At 33.5% G+C, this 15,715-nt stretch overlaps 1 protein-coding gene across 6 annotated transcripts in view; it reads right to left on the bottom strand.

Annotated features, from left to right (window-relative positions):
* The window catches only part of RAP1GDS1 (Rap1 GTPase-GDP dissociation stimulator 1), a 172,965-nt gene that overhangs the window by 49,758 nt on the left and 107,492 nt on the right, over nucleotides 1-15,715 (bottom strand). For 3 of the 6 annotated variants that reach the window (XM_025385352.1, XM_025385354.1, XM_025385353.1), the window contains exon 5: nucleotides 10,734-10,880. The exons of the other annotated variants lie outside the window; for them this stretch is intronic. In XM_025385352.1, coding sequence (XP_025241137.1) covers nucleotides 10,734-10,880 — 147 coding nt within the window. The remainder of the gene's footprint in view (nucleotides 1-10,733; nucleotides 10,881-15,715) is intronic. 6 annotated transcript variants of the gene reach the window in all.

Raw genomic sequence — 15,715 nt, 5'->3', positions numbered from 1 at the left:
TTCACGAAAATGTGTTTTATAACTACCCAGGAGCCAAATTCATTATATCCTCACATATAACACACATACCACACAAAAGAGAAAAATATATAGCCATCCAATTGGATGAACTCATTGTGGACCAACTGGGTGCTCTCTTTTATATCTACTTCTATGATGCTAACTAAAACAATCATCATACTCAAATAATTCTAAAATTTGTTCACACTGACTGCAGGCCTGCCATTCTACTTGTATAATGAAGGCCCAGAGGAGGAGAGAAAAAAAAAAAAAAAACACTTTTAACAGAAACAGCTTGATATAAATTTCCATTTTATGGACAAAGAGGCATCCTAGAATATGGTTCTCAAAGTGTCCCTGGAACCCTTTCAGAGGATCACACAATCAAAGCTATTTTCATAAAAATGCCAAGATTTTATTTGTTCTTGCCACTGTGTTGACATTGGTACCAATGGTTCGAAAGCAATGGTAGGTAAAACTGCTGGCACTTTAGCATGAACACCAGCAATGGCACCAAATTGTATTAGTAGCCATTGTCTTCTTTACTTTTTTTGAGATGGAGTTTCACTCTGTGGCCCAGGCTGGAGTGCAGTGGCATGATCTCGGCTCACTGCAAGCTCCGCCTCCCAGGTTCATGCTGTTCTCCTGCCTCACCCTTCGGAGTAGCTGGCACTACAGGCGCCTGCCACCATGCCCGGCTAACCTTTTTTTGTATTTTTGGTAGATGGGGTTTCACCGTGTTAGCCAGGATGGTCTCGATCTCCTGACCTCGTGATCTGCCCGCCTCGGCCTCCCAAAGTGCTGGGATTACAGGCATGAGCCACTATGCCTGGCCGTAGCCATTGTTTTCTTCACCATTACAGATAGTAAAACAAACTGCTACTCTTTGCAGCAATTTTTTTGGGAAAATATTTTTCATAAAAATATTATTTCTGTTAACACACAATGGGTTTATTTTAAAATGAAATACTAAATAATTTTAAATACTTTCTCGATTTAAGTTTCTAATTCAGTAAATATTGACAGATATAACCCAAATACATAAACAAAAGTCTTATAGGTCTTCTATAATATTTAGACATCTAAAATCATAAGACCAAAAATTTAAGAACCACTGTCAAAGGACTACCTAATTTTTAAAACAGTTTTTTTGAGCCCAAGTCTTGCTCTGTCACTCAGGCTGGAGTGCAGTAGCGTGATCTCAGCTCACTGCAACCTCCGCCTCCCAGGGTCAAGCAATTCTCTTGCCTCAGCCTCCCGAGTAGCTGGGATTACAGGCGCCTGCCACCACGCCTAGCTAATTTTTGTATTTTTAGTAGAGACAGGGTTTCACCATGTTGGACAGGCTGGTCTCAAACTCCTGTCCTCAGGTGATCCACCTGCCTCAGCCTCCCAAAGTGATGGGATTACAGGTGTGAGCCACTGCGCCTGCCAGGACTACCTAATTTTTATAAGAGATTGGGAGGTGGGTGGGAAACATGGAAAATATTCTGAAGTTCAATGATGTGCTTAGCAGAAGTGACAACAGGAAAAAAATAAGATAAAAGCTTAGTAGGAATCCTAGATTTTGGCACTCTGATATTTTCAGAGAAATTACACTAATAAAGCTCCTAATATCTCATCTTGCTTATTTGAGTAGAAACTCTATTTAAGCCTAAGAGATTATTCCAGATTGAGTCTACCTATTTCAGTTACTATGTAGATATTACAATTCAGTAGGTGGTGGCAGTTGTTTTTTGAAAAGATTAAGCAGGGGTCCTGTTTGTGTACGATAAGTTGATATTCTTATTGACAGAAATAAATGATTCATTTGATCATCTTTTTTGTTTACTGCCCAAAGAAAGCTTGCAAATGTTTTTCAGAGGATAATAGCTGACATCCATGATATCAAGAATGTTATCAAGAGTATGACTTTTAAGTGAAAGACAAACAGGAAGAAATTCTTAGAACTAGAAATAGCTCTTGTTCTCTAGATACATTAGGGAGACTAAGTGAAGCAATTGCAAGACTATGACTTCTGCCTCCCTCAGTGAATATCAGCAACTCCAGGGGAATGTTATCAGAGCTCAACAAACACAGCAATTCACAAAAATGTAACCCAGGCCCATACATAGCAAACACTTATGTGTGAAAGACAGTCTTTAGACAGCACAATGTCATAAATGTCTGAAGACTCTGTTTTGACTGCTCCTGACACACATCACAGACAAATACTGACCAAATACAGATTTACAAAATTACATAATATCAAAATGACACAGGCCCTACATGATCTATGGGAAGGAAGAGGAAGAAAGGCACTGAGGGGGTGCAATACAGATGCATATACAAAGAGATATAAGGCAATCAACGCATGCGCTGGTGTGAACACTTACCTACCTACATTTGAATTTCAATGGTTCCAAGTTCTTCAGGTCACACTCATGGAAACTCCAAAGAATGGAGATCTGGAGAGAAGATCTCAAGTTGAGGAACCTTTTCCCCCCTGAGTTTTAAGTTTAATGTTTAAAACATTGGTATAACTAGATTATAGGTCCAGAAAAGTATGCTGAGAATTCCAGTAGCTCAACTGAAGTTACTAAAAATAAGTTTCTTAAGAAGATTATAACAGGTTTACCTCGTTCCTAGGGCTCTTACAGATAGACAATATTGTAAGATTATTAAGCTTTTTGGTAAACAGAACTTAAGAATGAAACTGTCAAAACTAGACAACACAATTCAAAATACAGTCTCTACATTAGTACGTAGATATATTATTCACAGTATAATGATATGATATTGCCATTTACAGGCTTGCATTAAAAATCCCATCTACAGTCAAATGAGTTGAGCATAGTTGAAACAGTGAAGGAAGCAAATAAAACTCTTGATGAAAAGTTCTAATACAAATTGGCTAAAAATGATTTGGGCATGATAAAGACTGAAGAAAACTACCTTTGACTTAATGACTTATCTGTATTTCCAAAAAAGGATATGAAAATTAAAAATTAGAAACGATACAATAGTGAAGTAGAGCTTCAAGTTCAAGTGAGTTTTAGTTCTAACACTGAAAAGTAAACTGACTTAAATGTGGCTACCAAGGGGATGATTAGTAGTTAAAAACTTTATATACTCAAATGTTTATAAAGTGGAGAATTTTATTCTAAAGGAGGATATAAAACTAGATTATTTATATGTGTTTAAAATTCAATTATTTTAAAGCCTTCTTTATGTCAAACATGCATGTGTTTTGCACCCAGATTATCGCTTTAATTTAAGCCCTATTATACATTTCAATGATACATAGAAATTTCAAAAAAAAAAAAAAGTCAAGATTCACTGATATTGACAATATTGGAGGTTTAAAACAATACATTTATACATTTCTTCCTAGATGCTAACAATAAAAAACTAGAAAAGGTAGTTCTAAAGTTCTTTCTGGGTTCTGAAAATAAAAAGTGTCTCTACATGGCAAAATTTCCCTTTTGTAAAAGTTTTAAATATAAATGGCAAAATTATATGCATGAGATTGATGTAAAACAGAAGCAACAACAAAAAAATGCCAAAGCAAAAATCATGAGAGATAGTAAAAATATTTTATTATTAAGAAACTTACTCATTTACTGTTCTCAATACAATGACAACTAGACTGATTATGCCCTAATCTAGTAGATAATTTTTCCCTGTATTTACTCCAGGTTAATTATTTGCTACAGATCAACTTTTGTGACAATGAATCCTGCTACAAAAAAAATTCTATAGATATGTTTATTCTGATTAAAGAAAACTCTACGCTTTCATCTCAGAAAAAAACTGGTCTTTTAAGTTAAATGTGGTCTTTTTTTTTAAAGAGGACTACTGCCAGCTGTTGCTTAAGCAGCATTTATTAAGAGAAACCAATCCAGTCTCTGCTTTCATACAGCACTGCTGAGATAAAGATCACATCTACAGTAAGTATAAATTTAAGCTTGAATTTTGGTACAGCAAATTAAGCTAATGTCAAATTAATTTATATCCCAACATGTGTATCTTGCAAACATATGCTTAAAAACATAGAAATCCCTTCTTTTACAAAAGAATATATTAGCTTAAAAAAAAATCTTTTCTAGTTAACAAGGGGCATTATTATAATTTAGATTTTACAGTTTAAAATTGCACAGAAGTTATTTGCAAGGCACAAATTCTGTTAACAAAATACATCTGCATATCCAAAAGCATTTCACTTTTTAGTTTTTCAAGTAGGACTTAAAAACTTTTTTGGTAAATAAAACAATATAGGCAGTTCAGTGTTAGTTGGATTTCACTTATAGTTAAAACAGGATTAATAATCTTTATAAAAGTTAATTTGTACATGATGCTTTTCTGGTTTCAGCACCTCTCTGAATGGAATTTGTAAGTGGCCTAAATTAGACATGCAAATACAGATATTTGGCTCTAATCTATTATTTACCTCTGATTTTAGCCTCAGCTTTTGGAAGGCCAAACAGCTCAATGCTTACTTCAACACCATTTATGGAACCTAAAACTTTGTGCATGATCAATGATTATGTGCCTCATATCATCATTTTTCAACTAGTATAGGAACACTTACAGTAAAGAGCTGGTCTTTCAGATTTGTTACTATCTGAATATTTAGTTTTAAATATAGGTAAGCATTTCATGTAAAGAGAAAATTTGCCTATATGCTTTATATGTTGAAATTCTATCAGTTGAAATGTAAATGTATATTATTATATTAAAATGCACCAATAATTAATGATGATATACATCCTGTAAGGATGAAATCAAAATCAGAAAACCAACTTTTCCACTTCAAATTTTCACAATGAGAAAAATCTTGAAAATAATACTTGATAACGGCTATGATTAATCTTCAATCCAGACATAAAGTAAATAAAAATGAGAAAACCATATTAAAGAATGGGGAACTCCAAACATATTTTGCCCCTTCACTGCCCTCAGCTAAGTGGGCATCTATGTGGTATTATGATATTAAATGTACTATCATAATTGCAGGAGCAATCTAGAAGCTAACAATGCTGAGAAAGTATTATTCCTGTAATAATATAATGTCAAATTTTAAGTATTAGGCTACTAAAATTACAAAAAGACTATAATAATTTATTTTTCTGAGATAAAATTTCAGCTTCTTACATTCATAAGTTCATTCTCTAATAGATGAAGCTGAATATAAACGCCAATACTTGACCATGTGGAATTAGACCAAAATGTGCATTTGATACACCTCCACTGAAAATCAAGCTCTCAGACTGTTCATTAAGTAACAGCATTATTATAGTAATAGTCTAGGAAGATTATCACTAAAAGCTAACCTGGTCTAATTGGTCAAATTTAATAGGTTGAATTAGCAAGAGGCACCAGAATAACTAACTGCTCTACTCCTTAGTGAAACAATTTGTTTAAAATAACACTTGTGGTAGAACTTTATGAAAGCAACCTGCTTCAGCAAACTGACTAGAAAGCTGTTGGACAAACAGCAAAAATTTAGAAATTTTTAAAAAAGAGAACAACAGTAAATAAAGAACAACATCAGTATAATAAAGAAAGAATAAAAAAGCCTAAGTACTTTTCAGCTGTCCAGTAAGTCTTCAACACACTTCATTTAACTCACTGGAGTATAAAGTGACAAACTGGGCTTCAAAAGATGTGAACTTAAATGTACGTCTCCCATGTCTTCATAAATAGAGGGGGGAAAAAACCCCAGAAAATACATGTAAGGTAGTATGATGGAAAATTAGTCTCATTAAGAAAAAAAGACAGTATCAGAACAAGGATCTCTGAGAGAGTAAAACTTTAAATAAGATACAAAAGAATAAATTGCAAATATACAATTTTACCTTTTAAATTTTGTTTTGTTCTTTTTCCTTAGAGTAAGGCAAAAATATTTTACTATTTAGGAAATATATACATTATTAATTAGCTTGTAACCATAGTAAGTAAACTTTAAAAATAGTTCTTCACTCATGCGAAGCCAATCATTTTTCTAAACATCTAACATCTAGGAAATGCTCTTTTTCACCTGTAATAAAGTATTGTAATACTGAAAGATAAGGATAAACATGCAGCTCAGGCCAACAAGCTTTTTAGTTTTTAATCACGAACTAAGAAATTGTTGCTATTGACTGAAATGAAAGTAGCAGCTAAGGTTAATTACACATTAAACAATCTTTAATATGGGGAGAAGAAATACAGGCCTTTTTTAAACAAGTGAATTTAAACAATGAGCCTAATATTTAAATTCAATTGTCATACTTCAATAATATACCACAGGTGTTACATTTCCTAAATTACATACATGGCCTCCCTTCAACCATAGCTTAGTTATCACCAGCCTATGCAGCAAATAAATATAAGAATTACCATGTAGGTATCTCAGAGAGATTTCAGCAACTACAAAAAAAGAGAAATTAGTTTTTCAATAATGAGTAATTAAAATATTAGAAAAATCGGCTCTATTTGTAGAAATCATATATACACATATCATACATGTATATATAAAATATAGGTCAGATGAAGAAGCCATAAACTGCATATGTTAATAATTTTAGAAGATACTTTTTCCTTTCCTGATGGCATCTTTCAGTTGCCTCTACTTTTCTCTCTTATGGCATAGCTTATGTAAAATAAGTAACTTTAGTGTTTAATGTTTATCGTTTACCACTTTCTTTAGAGTTATAAAAGAATTTTCCTTCTCTCTGTATCTCCAGCACAACTATACTAAGAGAAAGAGTTAAACCCTCAATTACACTTTCCATGAGATATTTATTGATTAATTATGTCTACGTACAACAATGGTGACTACCAATAGATTCCTCAACAAAGTGGTGTTTTGGTCTTTAGCACTTTGCTTTAGATCCCTGGTTTGTTTCTATTCAAAGGTGCAATTAATTCAAGTGTACATATGCAGACTCAACAAGTTTGTGGATCACCTATGGGAAATTTTTAATTACAGATCTGGTACTTGTTACTACCAGTGTGTTTTCAATGCCCCTTTCTGCTGCCACCGTGTACCATATGTAGATAAGGAACATCAACTAATACAGTGGGAAAGAGTTTGTAATGCTTCTAACTTACTTAATGAAGCAAATGCATTCCAATAACATGTTTCTCTTCCAAGTATTGAATTTGCTAATGAAAATTTTAGACAATAATAAGTATCCAGAAAAGTCCATCAATGAATATTTTCCAAAATCCTATGTGCTAAAGCAGTGTTATATTTGAAAACAGCTGGATGACTGAACAAAATTTGCAGTCATTACTGTAATGATTTGGCATTGGGTAACCAAAGCTAGGAAACAGATAAGCTAAGAAACTAATGAGGTTAAAATACCTACAATTAAAGGTTTGAGTTCTTTGGTTTATACAGTAACTAAAGTTGTAATTAAATGAAGAAAAAAAATAGCAAGTTCAACACATTCCCTCAAACTGAACGTCAAATTGTCAACATGCTTTTCTATAGCCATAATTGTCAAATATTCAGGCTATTTTCATGAGCCACAGAATCAAAGAGTGCTTTTTCGCCACGTGAAAAACATGTATAATTTTTTCCAAAATGGATGAATTTAAATGATTTTTACGAAACAAAGTTTTATTTGTGTTACATATTATTTTATTTATACAATATTATTGATACAAGTCTTTGGCTAAGCAATGATAACTTTTGCTATTCAGATTATTCTACACTTACCTGAGTATTAAGTTTTAACTGCTTCACCAATAGGGAAACAAAAGTATATATCTAGCTCATAGCTTGAAAGTGTAGAGTCTTGAGCTAGTTTAAAACTTTTGAAACTGATAAATTATGAATCATATACAGCTTTAGCAAATGGTACAAAAATGACTTTACTGAGTATTTTCATAACATATAATGACTTGCATGTGTTCAGGAAACTTGTTTTATTCCCTATTTAATGGCTTTAAAAAGTAGATATGTTCTGAGTTTTACTGTATGAACAGGAAGCATCTGAATCAAGACATTCTAAGTTTCAATTTTAGGACTAATAAATAATTTGAAAATATTCTCTTCAGGGAAACTATGTTGGTGAATTTTTGTGAATACTCTCAGTACTTTTTTTTTAATCAGCACATTTAAAACATTTTATATATACAGCTAAAGAACAATAACTTCCTAACCACAGATAAGGCTTAAGTTATTGGGTCCAAGGGCAGTTAGCTTTTCTGCTACAGCAGGAAAAAGCTATTTGTCACTCAAATATTTTACTCATAAATTAGCAGAGTGTTGTATACTGATGTTCTACATAGTAAATACATATAAAAAGAAACTTCACTTATTAGTGCTAATAGAAAGTGCCTCCTGAGTTTCAAAAAGCTGTTATTTTTTGTTTCAGGGACTTATCTAGGTACACATGATCAATACCAAATAATCTGAAGTCAGTAAAGATGATGTAATAGTTAAGTCTTCAAACATAAATTTAAAGGAAAAGAGAAAGCAAATAATGGACATAACAATAAAGATACTTTAATAATTATGCCAAACAAACAAAAAGGATATAATTTCAGTGAAAGCACATTAGAAGAAAAAGAAATCACTTCACAAACTAAGACACTCATGACAGACAAAATGTAAAAAGGAAGTAGAGGAAAGATGATGATAGTTACAAGTTTCGCATTTGTTTCTTAAAAATACTCGATTATGTCTTTTTTATTCGATAAGTTTTAAAAGCTGCATTCAAACTGCAGCTTTTGAAATAATGGAAGAAAAAGACCATTTGTCCAATAATATTCAGAGAAAAGTTAATACAGCTTTCTGAAATCTCTAAGTTATTTCTTGGGAATGCCTGAGCTCTAGAAAAAAGCCTACTCTTTAAAAAACACATATATATTATACAGTTAGACTGTGCACTCCACATGCTGTTAATCATAACACTTCTCTACACATTGGGATACACTATAATAGGGACTTAATCACTGCTTTGGATTGGAAATAGTGATGCATTTGAAGACCAGCCATCTGATATATTAATACTTCTATACAGATTTTTTTTTAACAGCTTCCTCAAAGAACTAACGGCTAGTTTAGATGCATAACAAGACTAATTCTACTACTTCCAAAACTGGAATAAGTTCATAAAATTTCTTTCATTTATATTTCTAAAACCTTTTCCCATTTAGCATTCTTCCTACTTTCTCAAATGTCCAAGCCCAAATGTAGTTAAAAGCAAAGGAAACAATATGAAAATCTGACCAATGATTTCTTAATGCAATTCAGATACCTGTGTATTATGGTTAAATTTCAATTATTTAGGAAATATGTATGTATTTTGTGGATTTCTCAGGCTCTGTCGTTTCTGTTTCTCATGTTTATATTTAGGACATTTGCTCTTCAAAATTGATTCCACCAGAAGACAGGAAAAATAGATGTAACTGATCCTATGAAGACTACCATTTATTATTAGCTCAAGTTTAATAGGTAAGCCATTTGATCAATAAAAACGCTATTATCCTAATTCAAAGACTTAAAACTGAAAGCCCTTGGACAGGATGAGACCTGAAGGTACTTTCTGTTTAGCTTCTATAGTATTAAAAATATGCCATCCAACATTTAAAACTCAGATGTCATGTAACAAGCTAGATATTTCAGCTTTCTCCCCCACCTCCCATCCCCAAAATAAAAAGATTGGGCAGTATTTGGCCAAATCGTCATACAGAAACAACTGGCTAGAGAAGAGTGGTGGTTTTCCCCTTTCAATACGACAAGGGCTCTTCAATTTACCACAGTCCCTACCATTCACTGTCGTCACTAACATCAAGGGCCAAATGTCAGTAGCCATTTATTGTCAAGGTTTATCTTTTTTTTTAATTATTGAGAATATTTCTTTGGACCCACAACTATCAAATATGGAAAAAAAAATATGGCAAAAGGGCCATGTGTTTCTAGAACACATGAAAGTAAAGAATAATACTGCATGTCTAATATACAAATAAAATACGTCTCTGCCAAAATATCACAACTTAAAATGCCATTATGAAACAAACCACAGAAAGACCTTATTTGTGTTACATACCAGGAACATAACAAAATTTGAATGTCTGATCCACACAGTGATTCATATAAGATGATAAACAAACAAATGGATATTCTGTGACACAAATGTATTGTGAAGTCTTAATATCACAGATTTATATTCATTTAATTAACCATATAGGCTGTCTGAAAATTATTGACATGTCACTTTTTGCTAGGGTCTAAAAGTGTTTTACAGAGAAAAGAAACTGCTGTTTACAATAATTTATTAAATTTCTAAAATGAGATCTCTGCAACTGCTCTGAACTTGTTTCTAAAGCCAGATTTTATTAGTTTTAAAAAATTATTCAAAGTAAACCTAGCATCTAGATAAAATAATTTTACTTTTGCAAACAGTGTTCATATTTTAAAGCTACTGGTATATATATATAATGAACATAAAACTATTTTAATATTGTTTATTTTTAAAATGTTCATAGTAAGAATGCTTAAATCATACTATATGGCTGTGGAGTTTTTGTTTTTGATAATGATCAACACTGGCAGCCCTTCAAAAATTAGTCCCAGTTAGTAAATTAACCATTTTACATTTTTGAAACATGAAATTTAATGTTGGCTAATTATTAATTTTATATGCCACTTATGAATAATTTGTTCATCATTTTTCAAATATTTTTGTTTTGCACTATAGTAAAGATAATTTTTAATTTTTCCCCCAGAGATAAAGCAAGTTTTCAGTTTTGTTTACCATTCTCATTGCTATAGTTCATCAGCATGCCACAAAAGACAGTCAAGAGCTTCTCATTGGCGGGATCTGTTAAACTGCACAGTGACCTTAAATGGTCAATTACAATCTGTGCACCACCTGCTTGGTCAACTGCACTTCTGCCCTCATCTGTAAAACAAAGAGTTAAATTAAAAATAAAAGAAAAAAGAAATGTACCTTACAATTTCAAATACAAAACATAACAGTGTTATTCTTTATTTTGTGAATAAATAGAAAATAAACCTAGGCAGGACATTAAATATGTCTTTTCAGAAAAAACAAAACAAAAGAAATAAACATGGAAATGGGGGTGGGATGGGGAAAAGAGACAATCACTTTTTAGGCAAAATAAGATTATTCTCATTGGCATCATACAGGAACTAACAGAACTTCCCTGTGTCCTAGAAGTTTATGATGTGAAAACTTTCACTCCTTTCACAAATGACAATGCTGTGTAAGAGAAAAAAATAGAAACTAAGTGATATTCTATTGGTATAAGTTTTTGTCCTTCAGGTTGAAAAATCACTAAATACAACTTTTTACCATTGGTTTTCAAAATCAGCTATTATCGAAGAAAACCATATGGTATAACTCTAAATCATAATATGTAATTTCTGAATATTAGTAGTATGGTCTTTGTTAATGGCATTTCCTATAGTCCAGGAGCTTGATTTGTTTCTTTTTTCCTTATTCCCTCTCTTCTAGGGCACACCAATATAATTCAACATTACAAAAAGTGGTCAAGTGATGGTGAAACATAACTTCCATTATGTGTCCATCTACATTGTATAAAACAGATGTCACTTAACTGTTGGAACATATAAATAGCTTTAGACTACTTTCTAACTTTTGAACATAAGAATGAAAAGAAATTAAAAGAAGAATATGTGTCATTCTAAATGATACCTTATATAAAATATAACCGCCCTCTAGAAGAGGTCCAAGAGAAATGTGTGAGCCATAAATGTGAGCCACATGTGTAATTTAAATTTACTAATAGCCACATTAAAAAAAAGGTGAAAAATTAATTTTAGTAATATTTTATTCAATTCAATATATAGCACTCTGACATGGAAATCAATAAATTAACAAAACATTTTGTATTATCATCTTCACAATATATCTTCAAAATCCAAGTGTTTGTTTTCTACCCTTACAGTTACATCTCAACTCAGACTAGCCACATTTAAACTGCTCAGCAGCTAAATTTGGCTAGTAGCTACCACGTGGACTGTACTGTTCAGCTACAGAAGTGTAGAACAAAGATCAGCAAAAGAAGTGACTCACAAAGGAATTATAGCTATGAAGTTAGTTACAATTTGAAAGATTTTCATTTTCTAAATATAAGAACTGAAACTAGGTCATATCTTTATTACTGTTGCTGAATCATATTAGATGATACAACTTAAAATATGTAATTTCTTATGGTATATACACACACACACACAAATTATATAGTAAGACCTCAGAAATACTATGTTCATAATTTTGAAAAATTTTGAGGAAATCCACACTAAAATGAAACAAAACAGTTTTATCCACTTAGTTTTATTGTATTGTTATAAAGACAGAAAACAGGACCATATGCTAATCAGCTCATCTGATCACAGAAAATTCCTATACTGCCAGAGTAACTAGCTAGAGGAACCAGCCAAGAACACTGGTCAAATCTCAGTTAGAAATCTAATTTCCAAATTTTTGTTTTCCATAACATAGATGTAAATTATCTAAATTACTGGGCAATTTCAATGTGGATGATGTCTCAGAAAACTGAACATTAGGATTACAAATTTAAATGTTCAGACCTTCAATAATGTGAAGGTATAGTACATCCCATCCCTAAATTGCAAAGCTCGAATATTTTTTTATTCTAATTGCTGAGTAAATTGGGCTTTTGAAATATAAATTATGTATGCTTAGGACTTAGAAGAAGACATCTTAGAGAATAGCTAAACTAAGCCTTGTATTCATATACTAGGAATTTCATATACCAGGAAACTGGGGCTTAGAAACTATGTGGCACCTATTTGCAATGAACTGTGAATGAAAGCTGGCTTCCTATCCAGACTAAGCTAGTAAATGTTCAAAAATTCAATAAATTAAAATACAAACTTATTCAACAAATTTGAAGCAATAAAAACACAATACAATTCAAAGCAAATTACCTATTTGTGTTTCAGAGTCACAGTGCTTTTCATCTCTTCCTTTCCTTCCACCCCCCTCCTCCGAATTGTCTATAACATAGCTTTTTAACTCATGTGTTACTGAGAATTGTTTGCAAGGCATAAACACAATCTCTATACTAGAAATTATGTTATTACCAAATATGAGAAGAAAAGCAAAGCATGTATTACAATAATAGTGATCGGGGTTCAAAAAATATTAACTACCACTATAGGAATGATTATACAGCTTTTTTCTTTCTTTGGACAAATCAGCCTGAGAAACAAAGTAAAAGCATTTTATTAAAATATTTAATAGGATTTAAAGATTCAAAGGAATAAATGATAATATTATGTTCCTTTAGCAAAACCAGTGACATAAGTCATCTTTAGAAGTATCTTACAACTCACTTTTTCCAGTAGTATTTAGATAACAAATCATTTTTAAATACAATAGCTATCATTGCACAAGTCCATATAAATTGGTTTTCCATAGTTAACTCTATACTTCATGTTACATTATCAAGAGTATTGTTCACTTAAAAATAATTTTCGAAAGGTTCCTTATCCTAAATTTGTGTATCCCTAAGTGTAAGCTCATCTTTCACTCTTCTCGTAAGTAACAGTTAACCTGTGAAGCATCCTGAGCTGTCACTTCTAAAAATATAATTTACATCTCAATTTTCCTCATTTAACTATGAAGCATCCAACCACTGGAAAAAGTGCAGCCCACTCTTTAAAGTCCTATTAAATCCTTTAATGATGATCTTTCACACAAAGTAGTTTCCAGCACAAGTGTGATCATTCTTCACATTAGGTAAGAGCAGGGCTTTAAATCTAAAGAGTTACTGCACTTCCATTACCCTTCTGTAATCAAAAGCAAGCAGCAATAAAATTTGTGTCATGGTTATCATGTCTCACAAATGAGAAAAAAAAAATGTTACCACGTTAAACACTATTATCAGGTACACCAAGGGTGAGGAAAAGACCTAAAATACAACCACTGAATCTAACTATTGTGGCATGTCTTACAGTGTATCCTAACTTTGGATTTTACTACGTTTCCTCCTTGTGGAAGGTAAATGCCTAGTATATAGTAGGTACTCAATAATTTTTTAATGAATGGGGCTTTTGACAGATATTGATAAATTACTATTCACCTCGAGGATGGATTGTGAGAGTGACACACACACATACATGCAGAGAGAAGAATTTGCTTAAAGAAATGGTGATGATTAAATATCAGCATTCTGAATTGCAACTTGGAAAGTCTAAGTCTAGTTCAATGTTCCCTCATTGCACACTCTTTTTTTTTCCTTTCTGAGACGGAGTCTTGCTCTGTCGCCAGGCTGGAGTGCAGCAGCACTATCTCGGCTCACTGCAACCTCCGCCTCCGGGGTTCAAGTGATTCTCCTGCCTCAGCCTCCCAAGTAGCTGGGACTACAGGCATGCACCACAACCCCCAGCTAATTTTTGTATTTTTAGTAGAGATGGGGTTTCACCATGTTGGCTAGGATGGTCTCAATTTCTTGACCTCGTGATCTGCCTGCCTCCGCCTTCCAAAGTGCTGGGATTACAGGTGTGAGCCATCACGCCCGGCCTACACACTTTTTAAAAATGTATATTACTTATGCCACTAAGTCAAGCAAGGTAACAGCACTTTCTTAGCATTAATTGAGAATCTATCCTTAAAGATTCACTTGTGAAAACTTGTTGGTATATTTTCCAACAAATCTTTACAGAGTATTTGTAACTTAAATATTAAGACCAACTTATATCACACAATAGCTGTCTAAAATGTACACTAAGCAGAGGATTTGATTGATAAGATCTATTTCATATACAATCGGTTCAGGGCTTAAAGTGGCACAGTATAATAACAATTTTCATATCCATATCAAAACTCATGGAGAGTCACAAATCCATTCACTGAGAGTGAAAGAAATTTCTAAAACTTATAAAGAATACACTTTAAATAACAATATTTCGAAGCACAACAAAAAATGAACAAGATATTGGGAAGATGGCAGATAAGAGGCAGGACTAGTTTGCAGCTCCCAATCAGACATGGAGACTCACAACACAAACTTTTGCTCCAAGAACTACTGGAGGAACATAGCAGAAAAGCTGAGAGACCCTTTGAAGGAACTGGATCATCACTGCAGACTATCTGAAATGCTGAAAAACTGTGAGTATGCTTGCTTTCTCAACATGGAGGCTCATGGACTTGGGTAAGTTCTCAGCTCTGGCCATCAGCTGCCTGGAAATAGACTCAGTGCTGTTAGGGGATGGTGGGAGTGAGACCAGCCTTTAGGATTGTGGGCTGTGTGGGAGCTGGATCAGGCCCATGACTGCCAGTTTTCCCCAACTTCCGTGGCAACCTGTATGGCTCAGCAGAGGCAGCCATAATCCACCTGGAAATATAACTTCATTGGGCTGGGAACCACACCACCATCCCCCACAGCAGCCGCAGCAAGCCCCACCCAAGGAGAGGCTGAGCTCAGACACCTATCCCTGACTCCCACCTGGTGGTCTTTCTCTACCCACCCTGGGAGCTGAAGACAAAGGTCATAATCTTAGGAGCTCTATGGCTCTGCCCACTGCCCAAGAAACCATACTTAACCAGGTGTCCCTAAAGCAAGTTTGCATCCTCCCTAAAGGACCGCAGTTGATGTGCTCTTAAAAGTGCCACCTCCTGGCTGGAGGCCAACCAACACAAAACCAGCACACTAAACAAAAACCCAACTGAGGACTCTCAGAGTCCACTTCACCCCCCTGCTATCAGGGCAGGTGCTGGTATCC

The sequence above is a fragment of the Theropithecus gelada genome, chromosome 5, assembly GCF_003255815.1.
Source record: "Theropithecus gelada isolate Dixy chromosome 5, Tgel_1.0, whole genome shotgun sequence".
Lineage (NCBI taxonomy): Eukaryota > Metazoa > Chordata > Mammalia > Primates > Cercopithecidae > Theropithecus > Theropithecus gelada.
The sequence above is the reverse complement of the archived record's forward strand: the minus strand, read 5'-3'. Positions and strand labels throughout refer to the sequence as shown.